Source organism: Ahaetulla prasina, chromosome 6 (genome assembly GCF_028640845.1).
Source record: "Ahaetulla prasina isolate Xishuangbanna chromosome 6, ASM2864084v1, whole genome shotgun sequence".
NCBI classification, from domain to species: domain Eukaryota; kingdom Metazoa; phylum Chordata; class Lepidosauria; order Squamata; family Colubridae; genus Ahaetulla; species Ahaetulla prasina.
The window spans coordinates 1,427,300-1,443,024 of record NC_080544.1 but is presented as its reverse complement, the minus strand read 5'-3'; the positions used below and the strand labels follow the sequence as shown (position 1 = coordinate 1,443,024).

Below are 15,725 nucleotides of genomic sequence, written 5' to 3'. Positions count from 1 at the left end.
AAAAAAATTTGAAACTCACCACTGAAGTGAAGTTAGCACAAGTGGCCTTCACTTACCCTTGGCAATTGGGAATAGCGACTGTGCCACTGTGCCGTGCAACAAAGTGCATCGCACCACCATGCTGACCGACAACATTAGATCTGGCTGAGGTTGTTAAGTGAATCACCCGTGGTCATTAAGCACGACATCACCTGAACATGACTTCCCACTGGTTTCCTCACTGAATTTTCAAATGGTGATCACACGACTGTGGGAACTGCAGCTTTCAGAACTGGTTGTAAATCTTTTTTTTTTTTAGCACCGTCGTAACTTTGAACGGTCCCTCAACAAGCAGTCACTCAATGAGGACTAACTATAATGAGAGATTTAGGCAGTCTAAAACAGGGGTCACCAACCTTGGTCCCTTTAAGACTTGTAGACTTCAACTCCCAGAGTTCCTCAGCCAGCAAAGCAGCAAAGTTGGCTGAGGAACTCTGGGAGTTGAAGTCCACAAGTCTTAAAGGGACCAAGGTTGGAGACCCCTGCTCTAAAACACATGGATCCCCTCCCTGACTTTGCCAGGAGGGTTGTCCTTGGACAAGGAACAGCCAGCTCTTCCTTCCTGGTATTGTCATCCTTCTGGAACAATGCCTCCTTCATTTACAATAAGACTTTGTGTGTGTGTGTGTGTGTGTGTGTGTGTGTGTATACACACGCAGGCTTGGAGTGGTGGTGGGCCTCTGCCCATTTTGGGCTGTGAGATCACCAGTTGCTGGTAAGTATCCTACAAATGATCCAATGGTTGGATTATCAGGTGAAAATACTATGAATCCTGCAGCTGCTTTTACATTGTGTGTGAGTCAGTTGTATTGTGTTGTGTTGTGTGTGTGTAAAGTGTGAAAGTTGGTTTTTGAGCTTTTTGTGGCTGTGTGAGGTTCCTGCTTGTTGCAGGGGCCATTTTGGTTGAAGTGCAGCTGCTTTTACATTGTATGTGAGTCAGTTGTGTTGTGTTGTGTGTGTGCGAACTATGAAAGTTGGTTTTTGGTACCTCTTATTGTTCTGTATACTTCGTTTATTATTTTTATTATTTATTGTTATTGGCCATGCCCACCCAGTCACATGACCGCCAAGCCACACTCAGTGTCACATGACCATCAAGACACGCCCACAAAATAAGCCACGCCCACAGAACCGGTAGTAAAAAAAATTAGAACCCACCCCTGGAATCCAGAGGTCTATGGAGATTCTCGGTCATCCAGGTCATGTTCCAAATCCATATATACAGTATGTTGCCTGCTTACAGCTCTTTGGAGTAATATTCGTCATAATCATAATAACTGTATTCTCTAATGGTAGTTTCATAATAACAGTGCTTTTCCTCATAACATTAATACATATTAATTAGTAATACTAATCAAAATGAATCAAAATGAATAAGTTACTTTCTTTGGGGTTTTTTTTTCCCCCTTGAAAATGTTTTGCTTCTCATCCAAGGAGCTTCTTCAGTTCTCAGCTGTCAACAGAATTGAAGAAGCTTCTTGGACAAGAAGCGAAATGTCTTCAAGGAGGAAAAAAAAACCCAAGAAAGTCCAGTTGCCTTTTGAGAATAAAGCACCTTTGGGATATGAATCCAGATGACTGCAGATCTTGGTGTTGGCAAAGGCCGTTGTGCCTTCAGGGGAGGGAGTAAAGGGAAGAGAAGCAGACCTGCTGTTGTTGAGATCATCCCTCCTCACCTGAATTCTTTCCCTCCAAAAGGAGAGGCCTGAGGTTTGACAGGTTGAAGCAGGCACAATCTTTATTTTAATTTTGGCTAAAAATCAAGAATCCGGTCACAGCTTCTCCAACTAGCAGATGTAATTGGAAGGCATGAGCTGCAGCTCGCTGGATCAGTCAAGCTGCATTCAAGATATGGAGCCGTGACCCTCAAAATGTTGCTACCAAAACAACATGTTTACTTATTCTTGTCAAGTAAGAACGGCTGGCTTTTAACCTATGGTATTACTTTTCCGAAACCTGTGTGTGCACGTCTCCTGAATGACAATAAGGAGCTCTCCAGGAAGGAAAAGTGGAAAACAAACCTTTCCAGACAAGAATGTATTGTTGTGTATGCTCCGAGGAAAGAAGACTTAAGTGGCGATAACACAAACAAATTGTTTTCATCCGCTTTTTCTGCTTGCTCTCTCTGGGAGGTCTTAAAAAACTGTTGAAGAGTACAAATGAAGTGCTACACATCTGAAGACTCCATAAGTGGGATCGAATGTTTCTTTTTCTTCTTAATCTTGCTAGCTTTATATGCAGTTTCCCTAAAAGATAAAATCCAGGAATATTTAATTTCCAGTGTCATGTATTCTTGATTACAAAGGGCTCAGCGAGTGTTGTGTCTGCTGCAGCCGCCGAGCCGGGCCTCCTGGCTGAGAGTGACTCAGAGAGTGAGGGGGAAGAGCCGACAGGGCTTCCCTCTGCGGGACCTTCCTCTCTGGCTCCGCTCCAGGTCCCAGAGGCAGGCCAGGTGGAGGAGGAGGAGCTGACACGGCCTCTTTCCCCTGACCCCTCCTCCTCCTCCCTGGCAGAGCTCCAAGAGCCAGCTGAGGAGAATCAATCGTGGCTAGATGCAAGGCAGTGACGCCGAGTGAAGCGTGCACAGCAAAAGGAAGGAAGGGGCCAGCCCAGGGAGTGCTGAGTCACGGAGCCACACCCCAAGGGTATAAAAGGGGTGGAGCTGCCATTGGGCTTCGTGACGGACAAAAACAGACTTTTGGGAGCTTTGGCTGTACTATTTTGTGATTAAGACTTTGGCTTATGTTTATTTCTGAACTGTAATTATGCTGGTCTGAGGAGAACTTGGCAGGCAATCGCAGGTTCGTTGCCAAAACTGTTGTCTGTCGTTGGAGTAAATTGTTGGCAACGATAGTCAGCTCGCGTGTCTTTTTGGTTGTGGTTGGGAGGGGACAGAACAGAGAGGGTATTCAGCCAGTTTGGACTGGTTCAGGTGAATGGTAGTGGAAATCGTGGGGGGGGTCCGCCCACCTGCCCACCTGCCCGCCTGCCCACCTACCCCAGGCAAGTTTTTCAGGCCGGGCACATGCGTGGAAGGCCAGGCGCATGTGCGAAAGGCAGGCACGTGTGTGAACCAGGTGCGTGAAGCAAGCATGTGCCTGCATGGTGAATCGGTAGTAACAAAATGTGAAACTCACCAGTGAAAAGGATCTAGAAATCTAGTAAGTAGTACAGAATCATAGAATCTGAGGGCCAGGGAAGAGACTTTGAAGGTCTCATTCCAGACAAATGACTGTCCAATCTTTTTTAAAAAATTTATTTATATCTAAATATTTTGAAAACAGTGTACTGTCCAGGCACTTCATTTTACTGAAAAACAACAGATATACTAGTAGCAATAATAATAATATCCATAGTAATTATAACAATAATCACAGTTATAGTAGCTTATTTATAATCATATTAATTATACTAGCATGCTTATAAGTCATAAATAACGTTCATCTTTTACATATACATAACAATCTTTCTTCTAACATCTACCTCTTATATCTAACCATTGATAAAACCTATCCCACATTGAATCATACTCTCTATCTCCTTTATCTTTTATTTTTAATGTCAATCTATCCATCTCTGCACAGTCCAATATTTTCCAAATTATGTTTTTGTCTGGTGGGGAGTTCTCATTTTTCCAATATTGTGCAAATACAATTCTCAGTGCGGTCAATAGAAAAGAAAAGAATAGAATAGAATAGAATAGAATAGAATAGAATAGAATAGAATAGAATAGAATAGAATTTTATTGGCCAAGTGTGATTGGACACACAGGGAATTTGTCTTGACATGAAGATGTCAAGACAATACATGAAGCATTTATATAATCCCTTTATCATAGCTTTCTGGTATTATACCTATAAAATACCTATTTTTGTTAAATGACTGTCCAACCTTGAAGACCTCCAGTGATGGTGCACCCCAGTGGTGGTATTCACCCGGTTCTATCCAGTTCAGGCGAACTGGTAGCGGCAGCTGTGGGAGGCTCTGGCAGCCCGCTCGGACACCAACACAACCCGTTTTTGAAGCTCTGCGCATGTGCGTACACTCATATTTGTGAATCAGTAGCTAAGGTAAGTGAATGCCATCCCTGGTGCACCCACAACTCCTGTAGGCAAGCTGTTCCATTGATTAATTATTGTCACCTTTGGGAAGTTTCTCCTTAGTTCCAAGCTGGATCTCCCTCTGATGAACTTCCACCTATTGCTTCTTGTCCTGCCCTCAGGTGCTTTGGAGAATAAGTTGACCCCAGGGTGAAATCTAAAAATTTTCCCTACCGGTTCTGTGGGCATGGCTTAATTGGTGGGCGTGGCTCGGTGGTCAGGTGAGTGAATGGTCATGGCCAATAATAATAAATAATAAAAATAATAAAGTTTACAAAACTTTGAGCGCACCGGTCTATCTTCTTTAAAAATAGAGGCACCAGTCTACTAATTGCCTTTTTTTGAGAGCGCACTGGTCTACCTTCTTTAAAAATAGAGGCACCGGTCTACTAATTGCCTTTTTTCGGGAGCGCACTGCTCTATCTTCTTTAAAAATAGAGGCACCGGTCTACTAGCCGTCTACAGTGCTGATCAGCTGTAGTGTGGCCCTTTGAAGCGCCACGACAGTCATTTAAGGCCGTTTGTAGCTATATCACCACCAAGAGCTTCAGAGACAGAGAAGAGGAACAGCGAGGTGTGGGCGGTGGGGGGGGAGAGGGATTTTTGCTACCAGTTCTCTGAACTACCTGCCCCCATCGCTACTGGATCGCATGATCCGGTCTGAAGCGGGAGCATTTCGCCCCTGGTTGACCCCCTCTTCTTTGTGACAGAAACTCTATATTTTTTTTGACTCTTACTTGTAATTGCAATTGCAAAACAATTGAGAAGGTGTTGGTCTTCCTCCTGCTCTGGCTGGATGCTCTTCAGAGGTACCTGAGGAGCTGTGGATCAGAAAGGTGGATCAGAGAAAAGCATTGCCCAGAGTCTTCTTGGGCTTTTTGATTTCTTGAAATAGAAACTTTGTAAATTCTGCTCGTGAAAAAAGATATGAAATGGTGATAAGATTGTAAGGATCTTTTTTTAAAAAATCTTATCAAAAGTCCTGTAGGAAGTTAACACCCACCCCTCTCCTAGGAAAATGAGATATTTTAGGAAATATTAAAAGGGCAGAATATTTCCTCTAAAAGGGAGGTAGAAACTCAGCCCCCCACCTTTGTCAATGGGCCATTAAGGCCTGGGCCAGTCTATTCTACATAACAAAGATCTACCTCCTTCACACGTAGTAGGAATTGCCCAAAGCCCTTTCATTACATTATCACCCAGCAAGAGTCAACCAAACCTGGGATTCAAAAGACAACCTAAAAAGTTACCCCTGCATGGCCCCATGGGAGTCTGACAACCAATCAAAATACAAGCTCAAATTCAAAGCTGAACAGAGCAGGGGTCTCCAACCTTGGTCCCTTGAAGACTTGTGGACTTCAACTCTGGGAGTTGAAGCCCACAAGTCTTCAAGGGACTAAGGCTGGAGACCCCTGGAAAAGAGGGTCTCTCTCTCTCTCCTCTCTCTCTCTCTCTCTCTCTCCCTCTCTCGCTCCCTCTCCCATGTGCTTTTTGCCGGTCCACCATTAAAAACCATCTTTCCAATCAGCCACCAAGTTTCCAGTGTCTTTCTCCCAGAAGGATATTTCTTCCAACAGCCCCCATTTCATCCTTTTCCTTCACATCATAAAAGTCGACACAGGGTTTTCTTGCAACGCAGTTCCAGGTCTAGATCTTGAAGCTGTTTTAGAAACCCCCGGTTTGGGGAAATTGCCCGACGCTGCAGGAGCATTTCAAGAGCATCATCCAAAGACAAGTTCTGATAAATCATCAAGTAAGCTAGAACCAAAGTTGGGGATCTGCTTCTGCCTAGAATGCAATGAACCAAGATTTTTCCTGCACAGGGGGGAAAAGGAAGAGAGAAGAAGGCAATATTAAAAAGAGGTATTTTGGTTTTGCTTCAGAGTGGTGCTGTGGCCTAGAGGTAGAGCTCTCGCCTCACAGTCAGGAGGCTGTGAGTTCAATCCTAGGTAGAGGCCGATATTTCTCTCTCTGGGCACACTGAGAATGTGTCTGCTGAATAAAACTCCGCACTGGAAACAGGAAGGGCATCCGGCCATTAAAACACTCTGCTAGCTCCATTCTATTGCCCAGATGCCACCCCTCAAGGGATTATGTGGGGTCATTAAATGAAGATGATGATGATTTTGGGTTTGCTTAAAGATAGCCTTTCCTTGTTATAAAATATATACAAGATATTCCAAGATATAAAAAAAGATGTTGAGGTTCTAGAAAAAGTACAAAGAAGAGCAACAAAAATGATTAGGGGACTGGAGGCTGAAATATACGAAGAACAGTTGCAGGAACCAGGTATGCCTACTTTAATGAGAAGTAGGACTAGGGGTGACATGATAGCAGTCTTCCAATATTGGAGGGGCTGCCCCAGAGAAGAAGTCAACCTATTCTCTAAAGCATCAGTAGGCAAGACAAAAAGCAACGGATGGAATCTAATCAAGGAGAGACGCAACTTAGAAATAAAGAGAAATTTCCTGACCATGAAGACAATTAATCAGAGGAATGGCTTGCCTTCAGAAGTTGTGAGTGCTCCATCACTGGAGATTTTTAAGAAAACACTGGACAGCCATTTGTCTGAAATGGTATAAGGCAGGGGTGTCAAACTCAAGGCCTGGGGGCTGGATCTGGCCTGTAAGGTGCTTAGATCTGTGGGGCTGCCCTGGAAACAGCAAAGGACCTGCCCATGGTGCCTCTGCAAGTGAAAATGGAGCTCTGGAGGGCTGCAGGAGGTTGTTGCAGTCAAAAACAGAGCTCGAGAACCCGTTTTCTCTGGCAGAGTGCCACCACAGGTGCCCCTGACACGAGTGATGTTGAGTTGGCCATGCCCCCCTGCCGCCCCCCCCCCAACCCCCGAGGTCAAACACAAATGCAGCCCTCAATGAAATTGAGTTTGACATCCCTGGTATAAGGTCTCCTGCTTGAGCAGGGGGTTGGACTGGAAGACCTCCAAGGTCTCCTCTGTTATTTGGTTATTCTGTTATGTTAGACTTCATAAGATACCAACAATTCCATCTGACATGGCTAATAACACCATCTTTGAAACCTTTTTTTTTTTCAGAATCTCAGTCCGGTAATTCTAAGAATTTTAGTGCTGAGCTGGAACTTTATGTGGACAATAGGTTTCTGGAGTTACAGAGAAAACATGGTCAGGGGTGAAATGCCACCGGTTTGGACCAATTTGGTTGAACCGTTAGCAATGGCGGCAGGTGGTTTGGAACACCAGTAGCACCAGTAGCAACGGTAGCACGAGGCTCCACCTACCTGCCTGGTCGTCATTACTTCCTGGTTTTAACCAGGAAGTAACCTGTTTTTTACCCTTTGCACATGCGCAGGAGGTTTGCGCCTATGCAGAAGGTCTGCACGTGCATGTGATGCGCGCAGCGCATGCACTTCCAAATTGGTAGGGAAGGTAAGTAGATTTTACCCCTGAACATGGTGCATTATTGCTTTAAATTCTGGATGCAGCCTAAGATTTCTACATGAAATAGAATAGAATAGAATAGAATTTTTTATTGGCCAAGTGTGATTGGACACACAAGGAATTTGTCCTGGTGCATATGCTCTCAATGTACATAAAAGAAAAGATACGTTCATCAAGGTACAACATTTGCAACACAAATGATGGTCAATATATCAATATAAATCATAAGGATTGCTGATAATAATGACTTCAGTCTTGGCTGTTTCTGGAAAGCACTGTTTCTCAACCTTGCTATGCTGGCTGGGGAATTCTGGGAGTTCAGGTCTACACATCTTCAAGCTGCTAAGCTTGAGAAACGTTGCTGTAAAGACTGAGACTCACCTTTTGGGGCTCTGAGTGCTTGGTGGATGTATTTTGAGGCCGGATGAAAATAGACACTTAGATCAAAATCTATGGAGTCTTCTGCTCGTATGCCATAGTAAGAGATTTCTGATCCATAGAAGGTCTGGTTTCCTTTGCTTCCCCAAGCACCGTGCGCTGCGTTCAGTATGTAGGTGATGCCATGTCGACTCAGCTCCTCCTTGTTGTGTGCTGTGACCCTGCACAGACACAGGTGTGCAAATTGGGAGGACAACGTGAGAGAGGATTAGGGTGCGAATGCCAAGACATCACCCGTTATTCAGGTTGCTTTTATATTTATAATTTTTATATTTTCCTTGGGATATCCAATAGTCTTTTCACACAGCAACAGGGGCAAAATCTTGATTTTATACAGATCCATTTTTCCTTCTTTCGACAAATATTTGTTCTTTCCAAAGGACCAGATACTGTTGATAACCTCTGCCTTGTATTTTGCATGCCTTTAAATTTCTCCATCTGCTTCCCCAACTTCAGCAAATGTATTACTGTACAGGATTAATATATTCACTCTTTTGCTCTATGTTTATTTTTGCAATTTATGCAGTATAAAAAATTGCAATAATTCATTCAATTTTCTCTGTCAAACATAGATATTTTGGTGTTAAATATTCCAATTCACAAATGGGAACATTACAAATTATTCTTAATCACTTTCTGAACCATTTGCAAAGATGTCATGCTGCTTAACTTCAATCTTGTGTCCCTCGTTTGCATTCGGTGATCAACCTGCAAAACTGTATTTGCAGAAAACATTCCATAATTCACTTATCACATGCTTTCTCTACATCTCCTCCCCAAGAAACCCATGTTCATGTATTTCTCAATGACCTAGCAAAAAGCCAAAATCAGATTTGCGCCTTCCTTTAACTGAACTGGTAGCTTTTTTTTAAACTACCAAGTTTGCCCGAACCGGTAGTTTTTATCACTACCGGTTAGCCCAAACTGGAGCAAACCGGTAGCATTTCACCTGATATAGACTTACGTCTTCAAAACAGAAATGTCCTAAACAAATAATCATTAATCTATTTGATTTTGGATCTCTAAATCAGAGGTCTCCAACCTTGGCAACTTTCAGCCTTGCAGACTTCAACTCCCAAAATTCTGGGAGTTGAAGTCCTCCAGGCTTAAAATTGCCAAGGTTGGAGACCCCTGCTCTAAATAATCCAATCACTTTTTCCTGCTATCTCTCATCTCATTCCCATCCATTCTTTCATGTCCCACAGTAGAATAATGTTTTTCCTGGGTTGCATTCATTCAGAGTATTTTTTTTTCACTCAAAACCCATCCCTGTTCCTTCCATTATCAGTGTTCCCTAGAGTGAAATGCAAGTGTCACCAGCTATTAAATCCCTATTTTTGTATGACAATCCATGACATTAGAGATGGCTCAATTAATATTTTCTGACAGTCATTTTGGTAACTAAGAGTACAGCTTCTCTTTCCTGCCTTTGTGAGCCCTTCATGGAGACCTATTCCCTTTTTGAGTTTTACAAGCAAACAAGATACACATCCTTCTTTTTCATTCTTAATATTTTTTACAATTTAATCTTCTCACACTTGCAATTTTCCATACTTCCAGATGGACTCAGTAATTGAGTCCTGTAATTGGAAGTAGGACGAACCTTGAGGAACAAGACGTAAAAGGTGCAACAAGGCAATGTCAGATAAAAAGAAATCTGAGTCCAAAGCAGAAATTCAATTTAAGAACACATCACGGACAAGTATAACATACAGAGCACTCAACAGAAGGTATACATTCAATTGAGTCCCATGACCTATTTTAGAGACAGTTGCAGCTGATGGAACATTATTGTCTCTGCTGATTTCTTGTCTGTCTATTAGCATTAGTAGTCTAAAGAGAAAGATTTTTTATTTTATTTTATTTTAATTGAAAGCTAATTCCAACTTCCCAACCTTCTCAATGAGAGCTAAACAATGGTGTACATCTATCCTTCAACAACAGGTTTTCTTCAGGCACTTAATATTTTTGCATTGCAAAACAGTTTCCTCTGTAAATAGTGTTTAGCCCAGTTAATCAAAACTTCCCTTAAAGATAATACTTACATGTTACCTATATAAATTTTGGGCCATACTTCGTCTAGTGCATGTGACTCCAACCTACAGTTGTCTATACGACTTTCCAATTCTTTCACGGATGGTATGTTGGATCTGATGGTGTCCATTTGCAAAGGGTGACGGTTGACCTCAGAAGCAAGTAAGTTGGCTATCAAGTGATTTTGCACAGTTTGTTCATCTCCTATCACTGCAGGACCTTGCTGTGTTGTGTGCCAGTTACTTTTTGACATCTGACAGTGGGAGGCAGGTGCTCGTCTTAAAATGTCTCACTGATCTCCCTGCACATTTTATGTATTTCTTGTTTTCTTTTTCCCGCACAGGCTCTTTTTTCCTCTTTTTTTATTAAGTCTCCCATTAGTATGCATCAATTCCCTGTGATCAAATATACAAAAATACAACATTCTGCAAACATTGTGAATTTTACCAGGCAAAAAGTGATTATCTGCAACTAAGCTAAAAGAATAATTTTGGTATGTATTGCACCAAGTGACTGAATGCCTGCAAGATATGTGTCATCCTTTAAAAATGTATATATTCCATTTCTTTATTTGTTCAGTTTTTTTCTTAGCTGAAGGTCCAAATTTCTTAATTGTTTCAGGAAACCTCGATTAGGGAAGATCCAGCGATGTTCTTTTACTGTCTGTATCGCTTTAACCAATGAGAAATGATGGTAAATCATAAGGTATGCCAGCACCAAAGAGGAGGACCTGCTTATCCCAAAGGCACAGTGGACAAAGATTTTGCCTGGAAATAAAAGCAATAAATTAGATTAACAGAGTTGGAAGGGACCTTGTAGGTCATCTAGTCCAACCCCCCCCCAAGCAGACCCTACACCATTTCTGACAGATGGCAGTCCAATCTCTTCTTAAAAACCTCCAGTGATGAAGCACCCACAACTTCTGAAGGCAAGCTCTTCCATGGGTTGATCGTTGTCACTGTCAGAAAGTTCTACCTAATTTCTAGGTTGAATCTCTCCTTGCTCAGTTTCCATCCATTATTCCTTGTCTGGCCTTCAGGTGCTTTGGAAAATAGCTCGACCCTTTTCTCTCTGTGGCAGCCCCCCAAATATTGGAAGATGGTTATCGTGTCTCCCCTGGTCTTTCTCTCTCACTAGACCAGCCATGCCCAGTTCTTGTAACCGTTCATCATATGTTTTAGCCTCCAGTCCCTTAATCATCCTGGTTGCTCTTCTCTGCACTCGGTGTTGGGTTCCAGAAATTTTGGCTGATGCAAAATGCAGTGGTGCAAGCAGTTATGTGTGTTTTTGGTAGAGCAGCCATAAAGTTCTCAAATCCAATTCAAGGTGTTGGTATTCACCTTTAAAGCCTTACAATGCGCAGGATCAGTTATTTGAGGGACTCCCCACCCTTGTGGCCAAATATATAAATATATATATATTTATAAAATATATATATATATAAAATCTTGAACAAATGTCCAAGCGAATGCCGTCAGAGCTTAATAACAGCTGCCATGTTTTCCATACCTCCGGGTGTAGTCAAAGCCTTGTGTATAAACTCCGCAGAAGAGTAAAAATATAGGCTTATATCAAAACTGGGAAGATCGTGAGCTGGTACGCCATGGTATTCAATCGTAGTGCCATAAAAGTCATGTGACTCTTGGCAATATAGAGTGCCGTGGGCTGCATTTAAAATGTGACTAATCCCCATTTTCCATAAGTCAAATCTGCTATGCGCTGTTACGCTGGAGAAAAGACACAGAGATAGATACTGTCAGGAAAAAGTACAGGTGATCTTCCACTTACAACAGTACATTTAGTAACCGTTCAAAGTTACCACAGCCCCGAAAAAAGTAACTTATGACCATTTTCCACAGTTACGACCTTTGCAGCCTCCCCATGGTCACGTGATCAAAATTCAGATGCTCAGCAACTGTTTCATACTTATGACCATTGCTGTGTCCCAAGGTCATGGGACAAGATCCCCTTTTGCCACCTTATAAAAGCAAAGTCAACGGGGAATCCAGGTTCACTTAACAACTTATCAACTGCAGTGATTCACTTAACAACTGAGGCAGGAAAGGTCATAAAATGGGACCAAGCTGTCTCATTTAACAACATAAATTTTTGGGCTCAATTGTGATTGTTATTTATTTAGGTCTTGTACCACCTGTATTTAGGTCTTTCTCCCCGCCCCTCCATAACATTTAAATAAATTCACCTTTCATAAGGGAAATGTTTCACAGGGAATAAAAGTCAAATTCAACACAGAAAAAGTGTTGACAAATTCTGTTCAAAATTCAAGGTGGCAGGGTGAAGGTGCAATTGAGGCTTTGCTTGACTCAAAGCAGACTTATCGTGGATACTGGAAGAGGTTAGTGTCTTTTGGCAATTGCTAATCTAATTTATCTGTTCAAAACATGATTTCATAAAACATTAGACTCCAGTAACACCCACAGTCATGACTTTTCAGATGGGGTCATGGCTTTTCAGATGGTGACATAACTATGCATAGCTACTACAGCAGTTAACCACATGTCCACATTAAGTAATCTTTGGACACAATTTATTTGGTTGCCATAATTATGTAGGAAAGGGGCTGAAATGCTCTCCTACAGATATACTTACTGATCTCCTAAGAAAAGATTAGGCCACACTTCGTCAGTGTGGTGGCAGGAAGGGCTCCCAGTATTCAGCAGCTGCTCTAAATCTTGAACACTGGGACTGTCTTCAGTCGAGGGTCCGAGATCTTTAGGGCCCAGTGAAACGCACTGGTCAGCCATGGTCATTTAAAGTAGCAGCTTGACAATCTGACACCTGAGAATGCAACCCAGGCTCGCTCCAGAGCAGATCACTTGTTATTTTGAAAATGGAGCAATGCCAGGAGCTGGACATCAACAAAGCATGTGCTTAGGTCTGCAGTCGAATCATCCCTAAAACTGCCATTCAATGACAGCTGTGGCAGAAGCATAAAGTCTAAGAGCTGGAAGAATAATTGTAGAGTCACATCCCTTCCGGCAGGAAAAAACAAGTCCATGACCTGCATTTTCTTGCCATTCAGCCACCTCCACTGATCCATTACAATGCCCCTTTGGCTTTGATCTTCCAAGGAAAAACTGGACAGCGCTCAACCAGATCTAAAGCAACCATGGCAGGTGCCAATATTGGAAATACAACTGGGGGCTGGTTGATAATACTGTGACTGTGGGAATGTCCCACAAACTTTACATTATATTGTGACAGAACGCCCCCTCAGGAGGTTCCCTGGATCCCTGCAAGAACTATGTCATCTTGAAGGCAGTGCTGTCCAATGGCTAAATGATTTAGATATCCGGCCATTGTAGTAACTGCTCATACATAATTTAATTGTATTCATCATTCATACTTTTAAACTAATTCACTGTTCTGGTGTTTTATCTATTTTTACACACTTTATATGCTATTTTGTGAATTTTATGCATTAATGCTGTATTTTGTTACGCCATATAAAATAAATAAATAAAAGCCTTCAACTTGATGCTCTCCAGAAGAGTTGCAACAATTGTAGTCTTGGAGCATTGGGAGAGTGGAAAAAGCTACTTCATTTGATTAAGACTGCTATGGAATGGCTACAATCTGGAACCAAAGCATCCTTTGGCGGAAAGGAGACCCCATGGTGTAATAAGTATATTACTGTTATGTTTACAAACAGTAAGTTTGATTCCACAGCAGCGTTTCTCAACCTCAGCCATTTTTAAGATATGTGGGATAAATATGAATCAGGAAATGGGTCTTATTTTGAGTCCCAGGCTGAAGGAAATCAACAACTGGCAGATGACCTGAATGAGTTTTACTGCAGGTTTGAAAGGAAACTAGAGCCACCTATCTCCACAACCCCCATCTCAGACACACCAACAACAGCCAAGCCTCCTACAACTGACCCCATCCCATTGGGTTCACAACCCCTAGTGATCGCAGAAAAGGAAGTGCAGGACCTATTTCACAGACAAAAGCCAGGAAAAGCTCCAGGTCCAGACAAGATAATAGAATAGAATAGAATAGAATAAACTGTTTCACCTCCTACCCTCAAAACAACGCTATAGAGCACTGCACACCAGAACAACTAGACACAAGAACAGTTTTTCCCCGAAGGCCATCACACTGCTAAAAAAATAATTCCCTCAACACTGTCAAACTATTTACTAAATCTGCACTACTATGAATCTTCTCATCGTTCCCATCACCCAAATCCTTCCACTTATGACTATATGACTGTAACTTTGTTACTGGTAATCCTTATGATTTGTATTGATATTGATTGTTTCCTGATTGCTTATTTGTAGCCTATGACTATCATTAAGTGTTGTAAATGTTGTACCTTGATGAAGGTATCTTTTTTTTTATGTACACTGAGAGCCTATGCACCAAGACAAATTCCTTGTGTGCCCAATCACACTTGGCCAATAAAAATTCTATTCAATTCTATTCTGAAAAATCTGTTGAAATGGTTTGTGTTTTGTTGACTTTGGCAGGTGTTTCAGATTTCTTCAAAACTCAGAAAAGGTTTTAAATGCCATCATTTCTACCTTAGCTTCCCCATCTTTTCCTTCTACCTTCAAGTTCAGGCCAGAGCTCCCATAACTATGTGCGTGCCGAGTGGTTTTACATACTGGTGGTACCGCTGGTGCTTCTGGTCCTATTTTTGAAATGAGCCATGGATTCAGATTTAGAAAGAGGCAGCCAACTGGGTTTGGAGTACTATTTTGAGAGCAAATGGTTTATGGGAAATTATGAACAAGTTAGTAAAACACATGTAACAGCCGTCTGTATTCAATTCTTAAGAAAACCAATCACTGCAATTCTGTCAGCAAAAAGTTACTGCCATTCATGGATGGAAATACTTTATAACAGGGGTCTCCAACCTTGGTCCCTTTAAGATTTGTGGACTTCAACTCCCAGAGTTCCTCAGCCAGCTTTGCTGGCTGAGGGACTCTGGGAGTTGAAGTCCACAAGTCTGAAAAGAGCCAAGCTTGCAGACCCCCTGCACTAGGCGGAGGAGGACGAACGGCGGCGCCCCAACAAGGCACCCCTTTGCCGCTGCCAGCCCCGCCACCCGTCGGAGCTGCAGGCGGCCAAGAGGGAGGGCGTCTTCGGAGGCAGCCGTCACTCGACTCGGGCCGAAAGGCCCGTTTGGCTCCGCGATGAGGTGGGGGTGGGGGCAGGAGGTGGGGGGGGCGAGGGATGTCGCGGGGGGAGCCTGACCCCCCCTCGCCTTCCTCCTCTGTCCTCCCCCCACGCCCGGGACGGCCCGTTACGCCGGCTTTGCGGCCTCCTCCTCGGCGCCTCGCTCCCCGAAGGCCGCTGACAGGGACTGGAGCCGCCTTCGATGCCACCCCCCCCCACCCTCAACCGCGGCCTGCTCCGCGCGCGAAGCCTCGCGTCGCTTAGCAACCGGGGGACAAAACACCCCGCCCCTTCCGCTCCGCCGCCCCCGCCCCTTCCGCCACGTTAAGGGGCGGGGAGGTTTGCATTGCCTCGCCCGCCCCCACCCCCACCCCACCCCCCGCCCTCCCGGCCGGCTGAAGGGACCCGCCGCTGTCGCCTGCCGGTCTGTCTGCGTGGGATGGGCGGCGAGAGAGCAGGGCCCTCGGCGCGGGCTCCGTCCGTTCACGCGTAAGCGGGGTGAGCAGGGTAGAGCTTGGCGGGGAGCCTCCTTGGTCAGGGGCGCTCTACCTGAG

General features: G+C 43.5%; 3 protein-coding genes across 6 annotated transcripts in view; 1 reads left to right on the top strand and 2 right to left on the bottom strand.

Moving 5' to 3' along the window:
• Window positions 1-3,334: 3,334 nt before the first annotated feature.
• LOC131200989 (dual specificity protein phosphatase 13-like) lies at window positions 3,335-10,295 on the bottom strand. 2 transcript variants are annotated; one of them, XM_058188458.1, is made up of 3 exons: window positions 10,038-10,295; window positions 7,936-8,153; window positions 3,335-5,954 (listed from the first exon to the last, which is right to left on the bottom strand). In XM_058188458.1, the coding sequence occupies exons 1-3, from the start codon at window positions 10,277-10,279 to the stop codon at window positions 5,743-5,745; spliced, it is 672 nt and encodes a 223-aa protein (XP_058044441.1). In that variant the 5' UTR covers window positions 10,280-10,295; the 3' UTR covers window positions 3,335-5,742. The 2 variants fall into 2 exon arrangements, with proteins under 2 accessions (XP_058044441.1, XP_058044442.1); XM_058188459.1 differs by having other exon boundaries at window positions 10,045-10,205.
• A 285-nt stretch (window positions 10,296-10,580) lies between these two features.
• DUSP13A (dual specificity phosphatase 13A) lies at window positions 10,581-14,912 on the bottom strand. The gene is made up of 3 exons (XM_058188457.1): window positions 12,637-14,912; window positions 11,536-11,753; window positions 10,581-10,793 (listed from the first exon to the last, which is right to left on the bottom strand). Exons 1-3 carry the CDS (start codon window positions 12,795-12,797, stop codon window positions 10,594-10,596), a joined length of 579 nt encoding a protein of 192 aa, XP_058044440.1. The 5' UTR covers window positions 12,798-14,912; the 3' UTR covers window positions 10,581-10,593.
• A 621-nt stretch (window positions 14,913-15,533) lies between these two features.
• SAMD8 (sterile alpha motif domain containing 8) overlaps window positions 15,534-15,725 on the top strand; it is a 41,896-nt gene continuing 41,704 nt past the window's right edge. The window contains exon 1 of one of the 3 annotated variants that reach the window (XM_058188387.1): window positions 15,534-15,660. Coding sequence is in view for 1 of the 3 variants with exons in the window: in XM_058188386.1 (XP_058044369.1) it covers window positions 15,611-15,660 (50 nt within the window). In the remaining 2 variants the exon portion in view is untranslated. Of the gene's footprint in view, window positions 15,670-15,725 lie in introns of all 3 variants that reach the window. The other 2 variants (XM_058188388.1, XM_058188386.1) reach the window with 2 other exon arrangements.